Below are 15,855 nucleotides of genomic sequence, written 5' to 3' on the forward strand. Positions count from 1 at the left end.
CTACCAGGTCCGTTTTGTTTCATGTTTGTGACCTAATGAAAGACAATACAGGCACGTTACCCTAACTCTGTTTATACAGGTTCCTCAGTTATGAGGCTTGCATGTGAATGACGGATCAAATGTTTGACGAAGTAGAAGAATACTTTTGAAAAGATAATGTGATTTAGTCTTCTAAAATGACAAGTGTTTGTTTTATGGTAATGTGTGCCCAGTCAGTGGCCCCGCCCAAGTGAGTAGAAATTGGTTGGAAATAATGAACCAACCCCTTTTCCACTCTAGAATAATAGGCCCCGTGACGAAAAGTCACTTGTTTAAAAAGGGCTAATTCTAATTTCAACTCTACAGGCCAGAAAACGTGAGACCTTGCGCCACACGTGAAATGGTATGAATGGTAAGAACAAGTGTGTCCAAGATTACAGTCTAACAGACTGCAGCTGCAAAGGTAGCAAATCTAGTAAGAACATTGACCGACGCAGAAAATCACATCTCACTCTAAAACGACCGGGTAGAATCTACAAAGGACAATGGCGACCTCGACTGGGCAAACCAGAGCCTCACACCACCAGCTCAACTATCGAAGCCAGTTTCACGTAAATGCAATGCATTACCTTTCTCCGAACGAGCGATCGTTAGTGGCATATGTATTTATATGAGAATAGCTTCCCATGTCCGATAGAGACCCATTTCTTAAGTCTTCCTTCCAACCCCCCCCCCCCCTTCCAATCTGAATCTGTCGTGTTATAACCAAATTGTTTTGTTTAGTCCATTGGGGACGGTATTTACTCTATAATGTATATGCTGTAATTGTTTAATTAGTTAAATAAACAATTGAGCCAACTTGTGTATGGATGATTCATAGTAAAGGCTGGGTTCGTGCAGATAACCAATAATTTTGTGAAAATTTTAGCTACGTTGAGGAGAATACAAACTATTTGGACATGTTTCATTTCAGGTTTTTATATCGTTTTGATCCTATTTTCACAAGTTTGAGGAATTTTCAAAACTCTTAGTACAAAACTCCAAACTGGTAACACTTAACACAGCCAGTCTTACATTCAAAAGCTTTCATTTGAGCATTAATTTTGTTTGTAGACATCTTTCACCACAGAACAATTGATCTGTGAAATGAGTTTAATCACAAACACAAAATTATATTCTCAATTTAGTTATTTTAACAACCAGTTACTCCAATATAAAAAAAAAATGTAAGATACATGTTTCAAAATTGCCTTTGAATATAGTATGCTACAGTACTGTAAATTATAGTACATTACACTGATTTCACAAACTTGCACAACCCATTAAAATTGACTTAGCATTACATTTCTATCCCATGTGTGATCATTGAAGACATCTTTCACAATGTAATTAAATGAAAGAAACCACGTTTAGCAGGCACTAGTTTGCATCAAGCCTGTCTGGACCATTTGGACATAGGTTCTCACAAAAAAATAATTGCAGTAAATATCCTCATTGTTCATTCACCTGGGGAAAACCCTTCTGGCATGGCACATCCACACCTGACATACAATGAGTGTCAGTGGAGGCTGCTGAGGGGAGGATGGCTCATAATAATGGATGAAACGAAGTGATGGACTGTCATGTGTTTGCTGTATTTGATACCATTCCACCAATTCCGCCCAGCCATTACCACAAGTCCATTCTCTCCAATTAAGGTGCCACCAACCTCCTGTGCTAAATGTACAAAATATTAGGTCTCTTTCCATGAAAAACTGACCAGGTGAAAGCTAAGATCCTTTATTGATGTCACAAGAATTAAGCCTTGACATCAAATCCAATTTTATTTGTCACATGCGCAGAATACAACAAGTGTAGACCTTTAATCAACAATGCAGTTATGAAAAATATTTTTTTATTTTTTTATAAATATGAGCACCAATACAATAACGAGGCTATATACATGGCTACGTGCGGGGGTACAGGTTAGTCAAGGTAACTGAGGTAATATGTACATGTAGGTAGGGGTAAAGTAATTATGCATGGACAATAGATAATAAACAGCAAGTAGCAGCAGCTTGAAAAAAAAAGAGGGGGGGGGGATCAATGGAAATAGTCCGGGTAGCCATTTGATTAGCTGTTTAGCAGTCTTACGGCTTGGAGGTAGAAGCTATTAAAAAAAACTATTGTTTGTACAGATGAACGTGGTACCTTCAGGCATTTGGAAATTGCTCCCAAGGATGAACCAGACTTGTGGAGGTCAACAATTTTGTTTCTGAGGTCTTGGCAGATTTCCCCATGATGTCAAGCAAAGAGGCGCTGAGTTTGAAGGTAGGCCTTGAAATACATCCACAGGTACACCTCCAATTGACTCAAATTATGTCAATTAGCCTATCAGAAGCTTCTAAAACCATGGCATTATTTTCTGGAATTTTCCAAGCTGTTAAAAGGCACAGTCAACTTAATGTATGTAAACTTCTGACCCACTGGAATTGTGAAACAGTGAATTACAAGTTAAATAATCTATCCGTAAACAATTGTTGGAAAAATTACTTGTCATTCAAAGTAGAAGTCATAACTGACTTGCCAAAACTATAGTTAAGAAATTTGTGGAGTGTTTGAAAAACTGATTTGAATGACTCCAACCTAAGTGTATGTAAACTTCTGACTTCAACTGTATGTATATAGGTAATTTCTGTTTTTGCTTTTTTAATATTTTGCCAAAAATTGCAAAAAAATACTTTTTACTTTGCATTTTGGGGTAATCTGAGTAGATTGAGGGACTTTATTAAAAATCTATTTTAGAATAAGGCTAACAAAATGTGGAAATGGTCAAGGGGTCTGAATACTTCCGAATGCACTGTATATTATGGCATTAAATTAAATCAAATGTTATTTGTCACATGCGCCGACTACAACAGGTACCTTACAGTGAAATGCTTACTTACAAGCCCTTAACCAACAATTCCGTTTTAAGAAAATACCCTCCCCAAAAACATAAGAGATAAGAATAACAAATAATTAAAGAGCAGCAGAAAATAACACTAACGGGGCTATATACAGGGGGTACCGGTACAGAGTCAATGTGTCAATGTGCGTGGGCACTGGTGTTGAGGTAATTATGTACATGCAGGTAGGGTTATTAAAGTGACTATGCATAGATAATAACAGAGAGTAGAAGCAGCGTGGAAGGGGGCGGGGGGCAATGCAAATAGTCTGGGTAGCCATTTGATTAGCTGTTCAGGAGTTAATGTTAGAGAACCCTTTTGCAATTATGTTAGCACAGCTGAAAACTGTTGTTCTGATTAAAGCTATACAACTGGCCTTCATTAAACTAGTTGAGTAATCTAGAGCATAAGCATTTGTGGGTTTGATTACAGGCTCAAAATGAAACTCGTCAGTCTATTCTTGTTCTGAGAAATGAAGGCTATTCCATGTGAGAAATTGCCAAGAAACTGAAGATCTCGTTCAACGCTGTGTACTACTCCGTTCACAGAACAGCGCAAACTGGCTCTAACCAGAATAGAAAGAGGAGTGGGAGGCCCCGGTGCACAACTGAGCAAGAGGACAAGTACATTAGTGTCTAGTTTGAGAAACAGACGCCTCACAAGTCCTCAACTGGCAGCTTCATTAAATAGTACCCGTAAAACACCAGTCTCAACATCAACAGTGAAGAGGCGACCTCTGGAATGCTGGCCTTCTAGGTAGAGTTGCAAAAAAAAAAGCCTAATTTTACAGATGTCTCAGTTGAGAAACTGAAATCCTTTGCCAATTTAATATCTCCCATAGAAGTGAAGGTGTTTTTTGTTGATGACTAAGACAAATGGGAAACTTCTGTTCTTTAATTAAAATTGTGAAAACAATTCATGAATAATTTTTTTATAACGTAATTTTGAAATTACGTGTGGACTGTAACAAGCACATTACAGTTTCAGTGTTTAAAAATGAATAGTACTGCTCCCTATTTGATGGTACATTCCAGTCAAAAGAAATTGAGTACCTGACTCCTCCCTATTAATCACAAATGTACTGTAATTCATTAAGCTGGAGACCCATAATTGGCAACAATTAAAAATAATCAGGCCTATTGTTGAACTTTTGCATGGCCATAAATATACTATAAAACATGCTACTACGAGCATCCATGTGGTAAACATGATACAAAAATAAATAAGTTAGAAAAACACAGGTTAAAAAATGAAAATAGTTATCCCAAATCACCTAATAGTTAGACAACACACATTTATTTTCACCATAACACAGAAAACTCAAGCAAGAAAAAAAGTAGTTGTGTCAGTAACTATTATGCCATCTTCGACAAGTTTGTTACTGAATGCTGTAATGCATTGTGGTTAGAGTGTTGGACTAGTAACCAGAAGGTTGCAAGTTCAAACCCCTGAGATGACAAGGTACAAATTTGCCGTTCTGCTCCTGAACAGGCAGTTAACCTACTGTTCCTAGGCCGTCATTGAAAATAAGAATTTGCCTAGTTAAATAAAGGTACAATTTAAAAAAAATCCTAAAATGAAGTACTATTCCGGTATCTATACAAGTCCATAATCATGACTCTGGGTTTCCAACAATCTTTATCAAAGGTTCATCGTCAGAGCAGTCTTGTGACTGATTTCTCTTCTCTGCCATAGCTTCTGGTGAAGAATGAGGGGGATTTGTAACCATCTTTAACAAGAGTTACTCATCAGAGTTCTCCTCTTCCAAATAAATACACAAAAAACCTATGAGTACTGCATAATAGGTAGACACTGACAGATTCCAATGTGATTAATCAAACAGTGCAGCTCTCGACTATGTCAAAGATAATCCAGATGGGAAGGGAAATATACAATAAGTGGAATTCTTACCTGCACTTCTTTCGCCAGCGTTTCCCACATTGGCTCTATAGTAATCTTCCAAGGCTTCTTTAGTTTCACACCTCTCCAGAATAACCATCAGGGTCTTCATTGATGGATTCCTCACCATCTTCTTGATCAACAGCTCATCATCTAATCTATCATCCAAAGACCCTGATAAAGCAATACAAATCAACCGTTGCATAACAAGACTCAACCTAACCTAATCTTCTAGGGTGTATTTTGGATGGTTTTAAATCCATGCTTCGACATGTGCTGAAAAATTATTGTCACCTTCACTTGTGCTTTGAACAATGTTGGTGCTCCGTCTGTTGACTGCTTTGTTTGTCTTTCCTGGCACACTCTTCTTCGCTGGTGTCGTGGTCTTCTTTACAGCTTTAAGAGGCTTTTTAACTAGGCTAATTAAGGGCTCGTCATCAGAATCAGAATTCACCTCTTCCTCTGACAATTCAAACAGGATAAAGGAAAAACATTAGAGACCCATCAAAAAATGATCTGTCAGCATACATACTCAGCAATATTTGTAAAAATGTGCTCTGTAGGATAAATTACCTCTGCTGGTTTTGCCTTTTCTTTGACTACAGTTGTTGCTGTTGGATTCTTTAGCAACACAGCTCTTCAGTATTGTCCTCACAGTGTCTTTAGATGGAGACCTGGTTAGATTAATCAATGGTTCATCCTCTGTGCTGTCATCGGAGGATTCTGGCCATGTAATCAGAAAACAAGACTATTGGATTAGAATCAATGATACAACTGTCAGACATATTATGAAAGTACAGAGACAAGAGATGCTGTGTGTTCTCAACTATACTCCTGTTGTGGTTTTTAAGAACTTTACTGGGTGTTTCTCTGGCTGTTGTAGGGAGTGTCTTTGTTCGGGTCATCTTGATCAGTGGCACATTATCGGAGCTGTCACCTGATGAGTCTGGTAAAATAGACAATAAGATGAACAGGAAAAGCAATTTTATTCCCCGCTAAAGCCATTTAGTACATGAATCAAATCCAATTTTATTCCCCGCTAAAGCCATTTAGTACATGAATCAAATCCAATTTTATTGGTATAATGCGTTGCAAACAACAGGTGTTGACTTCACAGTGCAACGCTTACTTACGAGCCCATTCCCAACAATGCAGAGTTAAACATGTAAGACAATTATTTACTAAATACAAGATAAATAAATAAAGGGTGTCAATGTAAATACTCCGGTTGGCCATTTTATTAACCTTTTAACAGTCTTATGGCATGGGGTAGAAGCTGTTCAGGTGCCTGTTGGTCCAAGACTTGGCGCTCCAATACTAATTGCTGTGCGGTAGCAGAGAGAACAGTCTATGGCTGGAGTCTGACAATAGTTAGAGCCTTCCTCTGACACCCCCTGGTATAGAAGTCCTGGAAGGCAGGGAGTGCCTTCAGAAAGTATTCAGACCCTTTGACTTTTTCCACAATTTGTTATGTTATGGATTAAATAAATAAAAAATCCTCAGCAATCTACACACAATACCCACACAATACCAAGTGAAAACAGGTTTTTAGAATGTTTCCAATTGTATAAAAATATATATACACCTTATTTCCATTTATTTTTCAGACCCTTTGCTATGAGACTCGACATTGAGCTCAGGTGCATCCTGTTTCCATTGATCATCCTTGATGTTTCTGCAACTTGATTGGAGTACACCTGTGGTAAATTCAATTGATTGGACATCATTTGGAAAGGTCCACACCTGTCTATATAAGGTCCCACAGTTGACTGCATGTCAGATCAAAAAACCAAGCCATAAGGTCGAAGGAATTGTCCGTAGACCTCAGAGACAGGACTGTGTCGAGAAACAGATCTGGGGAAGGGTACCAAAAAACATCTACAGCATTGAAGGTCCAAGAACACAGTGGCCTCCATCATTCTTAAATGGAAGAAGTTTGGAACCACCAAGACTTCCTAGAGCTGGACTGCCCGGCCCAACTGAGCAATCGGGGGAGAAGGGCTTTGGTCAGGGAGGTGACCAAGAACCCGATGGTCACTCTGCCAGAGCTCCAGAGTTCCTCTGTGGAGATGGGAGAACCTTCCAGAAGGACACCCATCTCTGCCTCACTTCCCCAATCATGCTTTTATGGTTGAGAGTGGCCAGACGGAAGCCACTCTTCAGTAAAACACACATGGCACGCCGCTTGGAGTAGGTGCCAAAAGACACCTAAAGATTCTCAGATCATGAGAAACAAGATTCCCTGGTCTGATGAAACCAAGATTGAACTATTTGGCCTGAATGCCAAGTGTCACATCTGGAGGAAACCTGGCACTATCCCTACAGTGAAGCATGCTGGTGGCAGCATCATGTTGTGGGGATGTTTTTCAGTGGCAGGGGCAGGGAGACTAGTCAGGATCAAGGCAAAGATGAATAGAGCAAAGTACACAGTTATTCTTGATAAAAACCTGCTCCAGAGTGCTCAGGACCTCAGACTGGGGGCGAAAGTTCACCTTCCAACAGGACAACGACTCGAAGGACACAGCCAAGACAATGCTGGAGTGGCTTTGGGACAAGTAGCTCAATGTCCTTGAGTGGCCCAGCCAGTGCCAGACTTGAAAATAGCTGTGTCGCGACCCTCCCCATCCAACCTTAGAGCTTGAGAGGATCTGCAGAGAATGGGAGAAACTTCCCAAATACAGGTGTGCCAAGCTTGTAGCGTCACACCCAAAAGACTCTGTAATCGCTGCCAAAGGCCCTTCAACAAAGTACTGAGTAAAGGGTCTGAATACTTATGTAAATGTCATATTCCCGGTTTTTATTTGTCATTATGGGGTATTGTGTGTAGATTGAAGACACAATTTAATCAATTGTAGACTAAGGCTGTAACAAAATGTGGAAAAAGTCAAGGGGTCTGAATACTTTCCGGAGGCACTGTACATCAAACATGTGTTTGATGCCATTCCATTCGCTCTGTTCCGGCCATTATTATGAGCCGTCCTTCCTCGGCAGCTCGTCTGGTAGGATTGCGTCACTGGGCAGGTCTCAGCTGGGTTTTCCTTTTGTAATTTATGACAGTTTGCAAGCCCTGCCACATCCGACAAGCATCAGAGCCGGTGTAGTAGGATTCAAGCTTAGTCCTGTATTGACGCTTTTCTGTTTGATTGTTCGTCAGAGGGCGTAGCAAGATTTCTTATAAGTGTCTGGATTAGTGTCCTGCTCGTTGAAAGCGGCAGCTCTAGCCTTTAGCTCAGGGCGGAAGTTGCCTGTAATCCATGGCTTGTGATTGGGATATGTACGTAAGGTCACTATGGCGACAATGTCGTCGATGCACTTATTAATGAAGCCAGTGACTGATGTGGTAAACTCCTCAATACTTTAGCGACCCGCACAGACAGCTGTGTGTTATGTGCTAGGCTAGGAGGTGGTTGTGTTGTACTGACCAGTACCCGGTGTTCGCGGGGTCCGACATGTCAATCAACCTGCTATCTGCCAATCACGGGAATGCCTGGAATGTTCTGATGCCGGGCATCCTGGTGGTTGGCGGAGTGGCGTGGAGGGGGGTTGGGCATTGGAAGTTAAGACCAGGTTCAGCCTTTGTTCTCTCTCTCTTACGTCTGGGCTTCACAAGAGAAGGTCACGATTGGCTTGTGGGTTATCTGTCATCTATTTGGCGTGTGCTACGGCCCAAACAGTAGCCTGTGTAAAGTTGGTTCAATAAACCGTCAATTCGCAAACTCAAGCCTCTGTCTGGACAATTGTTCATTTATGATCTAGTCAGGTCATTACATTGGTGTCAGAAGTAAAAACGTTGATACAAGTTAGCCAGCTAGCTAGCTGACTTATGTGGCTAGCTACCGTAGGTGAGAACGGGATTGAAAATGCTTCGAGGAATCCGAAAGTGAAGGTGGAGGTAGGGGACGATTATGGCCAAGGAGGTGCGTGTGAATGGACGTCGGGGGTTCTGTCTGAGGAGATCGCCAGGGCGTCGGAGCGCAGAGGCCGCTTGAGGGAGGACGTTAGAGTGATGGCCGCTGAAGCGGGCATGAGTGCTTCGTCGAGTGTATTTCGCGCGGATTCTGGTGGGCGGACCGAAGTGGCGACGTCGACGCGGCGTGACGAAGAATCTGGGGCTCAGGATGTAAACAAACATGGCGGCGCCCAGTTCCCGGCTGCGTCCGTATCTGTTAAGACCCCGAAGTATTCCGGTAAGGCGGATTGGGAAGCTTTTCATGCTCAGTTTGAACTGTTAGCTCATTTTAGGGGTGGTCGGATGAAGAAAGGGCACTGCAGTTGGCTTTATGCCTCACGGATGAAGCTCTGGCCTGTTTGATATTGATTAGCCCCGAGGACAGGCATGATTATGGTGCTCTAGTGGGAGCACTGAGGAGGCGCTATGGACAGTGTGTACAGCCCGGGCTACTGCGCTCCGAACTGAGGAATAGACGCAGGCAGCCTGGAGAGCCTCTACGGGTGCTAGCTAATGACATTGAGAGCCTCTCTCGGCGGGCATATGCTCACATGCCCCCCTCCGTGCAGAGCGAGCTAGCACGGGACCAGTTCATACAGGCGCTCTCCCCTACGGAGCTGCGCATACAGACCCAGCTGGCTCATCCTGAGTCATTGCAGACAGCCTTGGAGATGGCTTTGGAGAGGGAGCTGGTGTGGGCTGGGGCTTCAGCTGGGGGTGCAGGGAGACACACCCTCTGTGCGAGCTGGGGGGCAGAGCAGCCCGGAGCCGGAAAAGCCTGCTTGGGTGGCCGAAATGACAGAACTCATTCGGGCTGTGTCGCTACAGGCGGCACGAAACACAAGCCCTGGTCCCAGGGTCTGCTGGGGTTGTGGCCAGCCAGGCCATCTGCGCCGAGATTGCCCCATGTCCCCCAGAGCTCAGGGAAACGGCTCGGGGTCCGCATAGACCGGGTAGTGCGGACCCCTGGCTTTCTATCCCAACCACCATCATCTTCAGGAGGAGCCCACCGGCACAGACGGGGAAGCAAGGCTCCACTTCCCCCAGAAGCAGACGAGGGCAAGCGGATGGAGCCTGTTGTTGTGGTGGGCCGGACCTGTGTTGGGGACTTTTGTCATGTCCCTGTCACTGTGGAGGGGGTGCCCTGCTCCGCCCTGGTGGACACTGGGTCCACAGTAACCCTGGTGAGGCCAGATATTGTGCCAGGTTGGACTCAGTGTGAGCCTACAACTGTGCAGCTCCGCACAGTCACAGGTGAGCTGGCACCCATGAAAGGGAAGGGAATAATGACTCTGACAGTAGGGGGCAGGACTGTGCGTCATCCTGTGTGGGTGGCGGCTGTGCAGGACCCTTGTATCCTGGGGTTGGACTTTCTTAGGAGCACAGGCTGCCAGTTAGACCTAAATAGGGGCACACTGAGCTTCCAGGGAGGGACGGAAGTCACCATGGCCCCCCCTAATGTCACATTCACTCAACCCAACAAACCCTTTACTCCAACAGTTAAAGCAGCAGAGACTCATGGCTGCGCCCTCCCCCACAGCTGTGTGTGACTTTTCCCCAGTCCCCCTGTCACCTACGGCGGTGTGTTACATTCCCCAGCTACCTCCATGACACAGCCCTCTGTGAGCCCGGGCCGCACCCCCCAGCCCAGCTACCCCAGATGGGAGAGGAGAGGACACTGTCTGCAGTGAGGGAGATATGGGGAGGAACTGTGTTGGTCTTGACCCCGAGCAGCAGGAACGGTTGTGGCAGTTGCTGTTTGAATTCAGAGACAGCTTTGCGTTGAGTGAGGAAGAGGTGGGTCAGACCCATCTGGTGCAGCATGAGATCGACACAGGTGATGCTCGACCCATCAAGATACGTCCCCGCCGTATCCCGCTGGCACGCCAGGAGGCGGCAGACAAGGCTGTGTTGGAGATGCAGCGGGCAGACTTCATTGAGCCCTCAGACAGCCCCTGGGCGGCGCCAGTCGTCATGGTTCCGAAGAAGGGGGGCAAGCTGAGGTTCTGTGCGGACTACAGGCGGCTGAATGAGGTAACCAGGAAGGACTCATACCCCATACCACGTATCGATGAGTCGCTGGACCTGGTTAGGGGTCCTCCTGGTTCTCCTCACTAGACCTCCGCAGCGGCTACTGGCAGGTGCCCCTCTCCCCAGAGGCCAGAGCCAAAACTGCGTTCTCCACTAACAGAGGACACTGGCAGTTCAAGGTCCTGTGCTTTGGCCTGTGCAACGCTCCAGCTACTTTTGAGCGTTTGATGGACAGGGTGCTGGATGGCATCCCCCGACAGCAGTGTCTGGTATACCTCGATGACATCCTGGCCCATGGCAGCTCCTTCCAGTCAGCCCTGGGGGCGCTACGGCGTGTGCTGGAGAGGGTGGCTGCCGCAGGTCTGAAGCTCCACCCCGAGAAGTGCCACTTCATGAGGAGAGGGGTGTCCTTCTTGGGCCACCGAGTGGGGAAGGAGGGGATCAGCACCATGGAGGACAAGGTAGGGGCTGTCAGAGACTGGCCCACCCCCACCGACCAGCGTCAGCTGAAGAGCTTCCTGGGCCTGGCCTCGTACTACAGGAGGTTTGTACGGGGCTTCTCAAGCGTTGCTGCTCCACTGAACCGCCTGCTGCCGAAGGACAAGGCTTTCACTTGGACAGTGGAGTGTGAGGAGGCGTTCAACACCCTCAAACGTGCACTGATCGAGGCCCCCGTGCTCGCCCCCCCTGACCTCACCTTGCCCTTTATCCTGGACACAGACGCGAGCGATGTGGGCATGGGTGGGGTGCTGGCCCAGGTGGGGCCAGAGGGGGAGAGAGTGGTGGCGTACTTCAGCAAAACATTTGACAAACATGAGCGCCGCTACTGTGTCACCCGGCGGGAGCTCTTGGCTGTTGTGGCTTCCGTCAAACACTTCAAGTACTACCTGGGTGGTCTGCCCTTTACTGTAAGGACTGACCACTCTGCTCTCCAGTGGCTCATGTCTTTCAGAGAGCCAGAGGGGCAGGTGGCACGCTGGTTGGAGGAGCTTCAGCCGTATGACTTCACGGTGGTGCACAGGGCAGGGGCACGCCACTTCAACGCCGACGCCATGTCCCGTGCTCCAGAGTAATCATGGGGGGGTGAGGACTGGACACTTTGGGGTCACAAAAACACTGCGCCGTCTCCGTCAGGGCTTCTACTGGGGGCAGCACAAGAGGGATGTGGAGGACTTTTGTCGCCGCTGTGACAACTGCACAGCGAGAAAGGACCCCCAGGCCGCTCTCATGCTCAGCTCCAACAGTTCCCAGTGGGGGCTCCCATGGAGAGGGTGGGAGTGGATGTAGTTGGGCCGTTCCCCACCACAGACAGTGGAAACCGCTGGGTGCTCACGGCCATGGACTATTTCACAAAATGGCCCGAGGCCTATGCTCTGCCTGACCAGGAGGCAGAGACCATCGTCGACGCCCTGACAGCGGGGATGTTCAGCAGGTTTGGAGCTGCAGAGTCCATCCACAGCGACCAAGGCAGAAACTTTGAGTCCCGTGTGTTCGCCACCATGTGTGAGAGGCTGGGTATGCACAAGACCCGCACTACTCCTCTCCATCCTCAAAGTGATGGCCTTGTGGAGCGCTTCAACAAAACGCTTGGACAGCAGCTGGCCATCGTCTCTTCCAAACACCAGCGTGACTGGGACAAGCACCTGCCTATGGTCCTCATGGCATGCCGCTCCGCTGTCCAAGACTCCACCTCCTGCACGCCTGCCCTCCTCATGCTGGGGGAGAGATCCGCACCCCTGCGGAGATGGCGTTTGGTCGGCCCCTGGATAGCCCTCATGTTCCTCCGGGGCCGGAGTATGCCCGGAGACTCCAGGATCGCCTGGAGACAGCCCACACCTTCGCCAGAGAGCAGCTGGTGAATGCAGGTGTGAGGCAGAAAAGGAACTATGACGTGCACACCCGGGAAGGCACTTTGTGGCTGGGGAGCTGGTCTGGGTCTACAGCCCCCTAAGGAAAAAAGGCAAATGCCCCAAGTTGGACAGTCACTGGGTGGGACCCTGCAGTGTCCTGGAGAGGGTAGGGGAGGTTGTGTACCGGGTGCAGCTTCCCCCCAAGGGGAGAAAGGTGGCACTGCACCGGGACAGGTTAGCCCCATACAGAGGGGCCTCTTCTCCCCAAACCCCAGGAACCCCCACAATTCCCCTCTCTGGCAATGACATTCTCCAGGCACCCACCCTCAGGTGCCGCAGACAAGGCTCCCGACAGCCCACTCCCCCTGTCTCCCCCCCTGTGTCTTCCCCAGAACCACGGACTGTATTACCCGTTCCCGCTTCCTTGTCCTCCATATCCCTGCCTTCATCCCCTGGTTCCCAGAGGGGCACTCTGCGACCATCACGGCCACGCAGGCAAAGGAGACCTCCGGGTCGCTTCAGAGACTTTGTTTGTTCCCTCGGGGACGAGGGACTTTGTGGTGGGGGGGGGGCTGTGTAGCGACCCGCACAGACAGCTGTGTGTTATGTGCTAGGCTAGGAGGTGGTTGTGTTGTACTGACCAGTACCCGGTGTTCGCGGGGTCCGACATGTCAATCAACCTGCTATCTGCCAATCACGGGAATGCCTGGAATGTTCTGATGCCGGGCATCCTGGTGGTTGGCAGAGTGGCGTGGAGGGGGGTTGGGCATTGGAAGTTAAGACCAGGTTCAGCCTTTGTTCTCTCTCTCTTACGTCTGGGCTTCACAAGAGAAGGTCACGATTGGCTTGTGGGTTATCTGTCATCTATTTGGCGTGTGCTACGGCCCAAACAGTAGCCTGTGTAAAGTTGGTTCAATAAACCGTCAATTCGCAAACTCAAGCCTCTGTCTGGACAATTGTTCATTTATGATCTAGTCAGGTCATTACAATACCATCGAATGAATCTCAGAACATATTCCAGTCTGTGCTAGCGAAACTGCCCTGTAGCTTAGAAATATGGCCTTGATACAAGAATTGAGGAACTATTCTCACCTGTGCATATGTTATGAGTGTTCTGGACGTTATTTCTGCCCTTCACATCGTTAACCTCTCTGGCTGTGTTGAAGGGTCTCTTTTTGAATGGCAACGATGTCTGTTTAACCATCTTTATCAAGGGTTCATTGTCTGAGCTGTCATAAGAGTCCTCATCCTGGGTTGAACCTAGAATTACAACAAAGACCAAACAAATTGATGCCGCCTTCCATTCAGAATAGTAGTAGTGTGTGTGTATTTTACAGTATTTGGGACAGAGAGGCTTGAGAGAGGTTCTCACCTGCGATCTTGTTCTTTGTCTTCTGGATGCCATTACCTCTTTTGATATAAGTAGTCCCTTGCCCCTTTGCTTGTACAGTGGCTTTTTTAGGTCTGGGAAGTCTCTCCAACTTTGTCAAGGGTTCATCATCTGAAGTGTCATCTAACCCTAATCACACAAGCAGCAATTATCATATAACATATTACTCGAAATAAGGTAAATTCCCTTACGAAAAAAGAATGCAGTATAACTGCAGTATGTTGCAAATACTGCATCCCCCCAAAATTACTGCGGTAGTTTTGCAGCATAACTGCAGTATATTCTAGTTATTGCGTCCAAAATACCACAGTTAACTGCAAATACTGCACTTTTACTGCAGTTTGAAAACTGCAATCTTTTTTTGTACGGGTTACTTTATTTAATAGGTCTTTATAAAGGTTTTCATTTCACATGTTCTCTCACCTGAATCGTGTCTAGTGATATTCCGGCTATTTTTACACTGGGTCTCATTGGGCTGGTGCTTCTTGTTTATTAATGTAATCACAGGTTCATAATCGGAGGAGCTTTTATTTAAGGACTCTGACGGTACAGCTAAAAAAAAAACATGTTAGATGTGAACACAAAGAATAAAACCAATATCGGTCATTGTGTAGATTCAAAAGGCATATTCACCTGTGCGTATATCCACCATGTTTTCGCCCTGTAATATTATGACAATGTCGATAGCTGTTTACGCAAAGGTCTATGTGCGGAGTGACGTTCCAGAAGTAGAAAAACTGCAAGGTTAAAATTTCCTTTTGTTTACGATTGCGAGATAGCCCGCTGTCCTTTGTTGATGACGTCATGGTCCAGCGTTTGGTGGGACGTATTCATTACGCCGATTTTGTTGCAAAACGTTTCTTAAACGGAAGCAAACAGAACGAAACGGGGAGGGACGGCTTTTGTGGAGCGATGGGTACCGATGCTTCGAGGGTGGCTATGTGTGCAGAGGGTCCTTGGTTCGAGCCCAGGTAGGGGCGAGGAGACGTGTACACAACGACTAGTTAGATTAAAATGTTAACAGGTATTTTTTAGGAAAACTATGTCGCTAATAATCCTGTTTTAATCCTGTTTTACATGGACACATCTGAAATCTGGCTTCTCTAATAAATGCAGACAATCAAAATAAACGTTATACTACAGCAAGCATGTTATTTTTGTGAAGCATATGTAAGCATATGTATATGAAATGGTTAGCTAGTTAGCGGTGGTGCGAGCTAATAGCGTTTCCTTGCATTGCAAAGGGCCGCAGCTTTTGTGGCGCGATGGGTAACGATGCTTCGTGTGTTTCAGTTGTTTGTGTGTGCAGAGGGTATCTGGTTCGAACCCGGCGAGGGGACAGAAGTTATACTGTTAAACGCATTTGATTCCGAGTTCGGACATATAGAACTACTAGAGCGCATACAATAAGTTGTTCCCAAATCACTTCACTCGCTCAGATCAAATACAAATACACTGCCAATTAAGGGGTTTACATGTTCTAATAATTTGAAAGATTGCTCAGAAAACCCGGTGTTTTAATAAGTGTATGTTTACTTCGATTAAGATCAGCAGAGTAAAGTGTCTACATGACTATTGCATAATCTCCCTACTTCTATAATCAGTTTAATATCGAATTATTACGGTGCATGTAAACGTTCTCACATTTTAGGCAAGTCAGTTTTGAACAAATTCATATTTACAATGACGGCCTACCGGGGAACTGTGTTGTTCAGGGGCAGAACGGCAGATTTTACCTAGTCAACTCAGGGATTCGTTCCACCAACCTTTCGGGTTACCGGCCCAACTCAATCTAGTGACAAAGAGCTGCAATGTGGGGAATCGTAGGTG

General features: G+C 46.3%; 1 protein-coding gene across 4 annotated transcripts; it reads right to left on the bottom strand.

Moving 5' to 3' along the window:
* Positions 1-1,117: 1,117 nt before the first annotated feature.
* Positions 1,118-15,160, bottom strand: LOC115131353 (nucleolar protein dao-5-like). 4 transcript variants are annotated; one of them, XM_029663019.2, is made up of 9 exons: positions 14,659-15,160; positions 14,449-14,577; positions 14,008-14,154; positions 13,728-13,895; positions 5,665-5,751; positions 5,379-5,528; positions 5,100-5,267; positions 4,818-4,979; positions 1,118-4,635 (listed from the first exon to the last, which is right to left on the bottom strand). In XM_029663019.2, exons 1-9 carry the CDS (start codon positions 14,675-14,677, stop codon positions 4,562-4,564), a joined length of 1,104 nt encoding a protein of 367 aa, XP_029518879.1. In that variant the 5' UTR covers positions 14,678-15,160; the 3' UTR covers positions 1,118-4,561. The 4 variants fall into 4 exon arrangements, with proteins under 4 accessions (XP_029518879.1, XP_029518878.1, XP_029518877.1 ...); XM_029663018.2 differs by having other exon boundaries at positions 1,118-4,601; positions 14,659-15,158; XM_029663017.2 differs by having other exon boundaries at positions 1,118-4,604; positions 14,659-15,135.
* Positions 15,161-15,855: the final 695 nt, after the last annotated feature.

The sequence above is a fragment of the Oncorhynchus nerka genome, linkage group LG7 (assembly GCF_034236695.1).
Source record: "Oncorhynchus nerka isolate Pitt River linkage group LG7, Oner_Uvic_2.0, whole genome shotgun sequence".
Taxonomy (NCBI): domain Eukaryota; kingdom Metazoa; phylum Chordata; class Actinopteri; order Salmoniformes; family Salmonidae; genus Oncorhynchus; species Oncorhynchus nerka.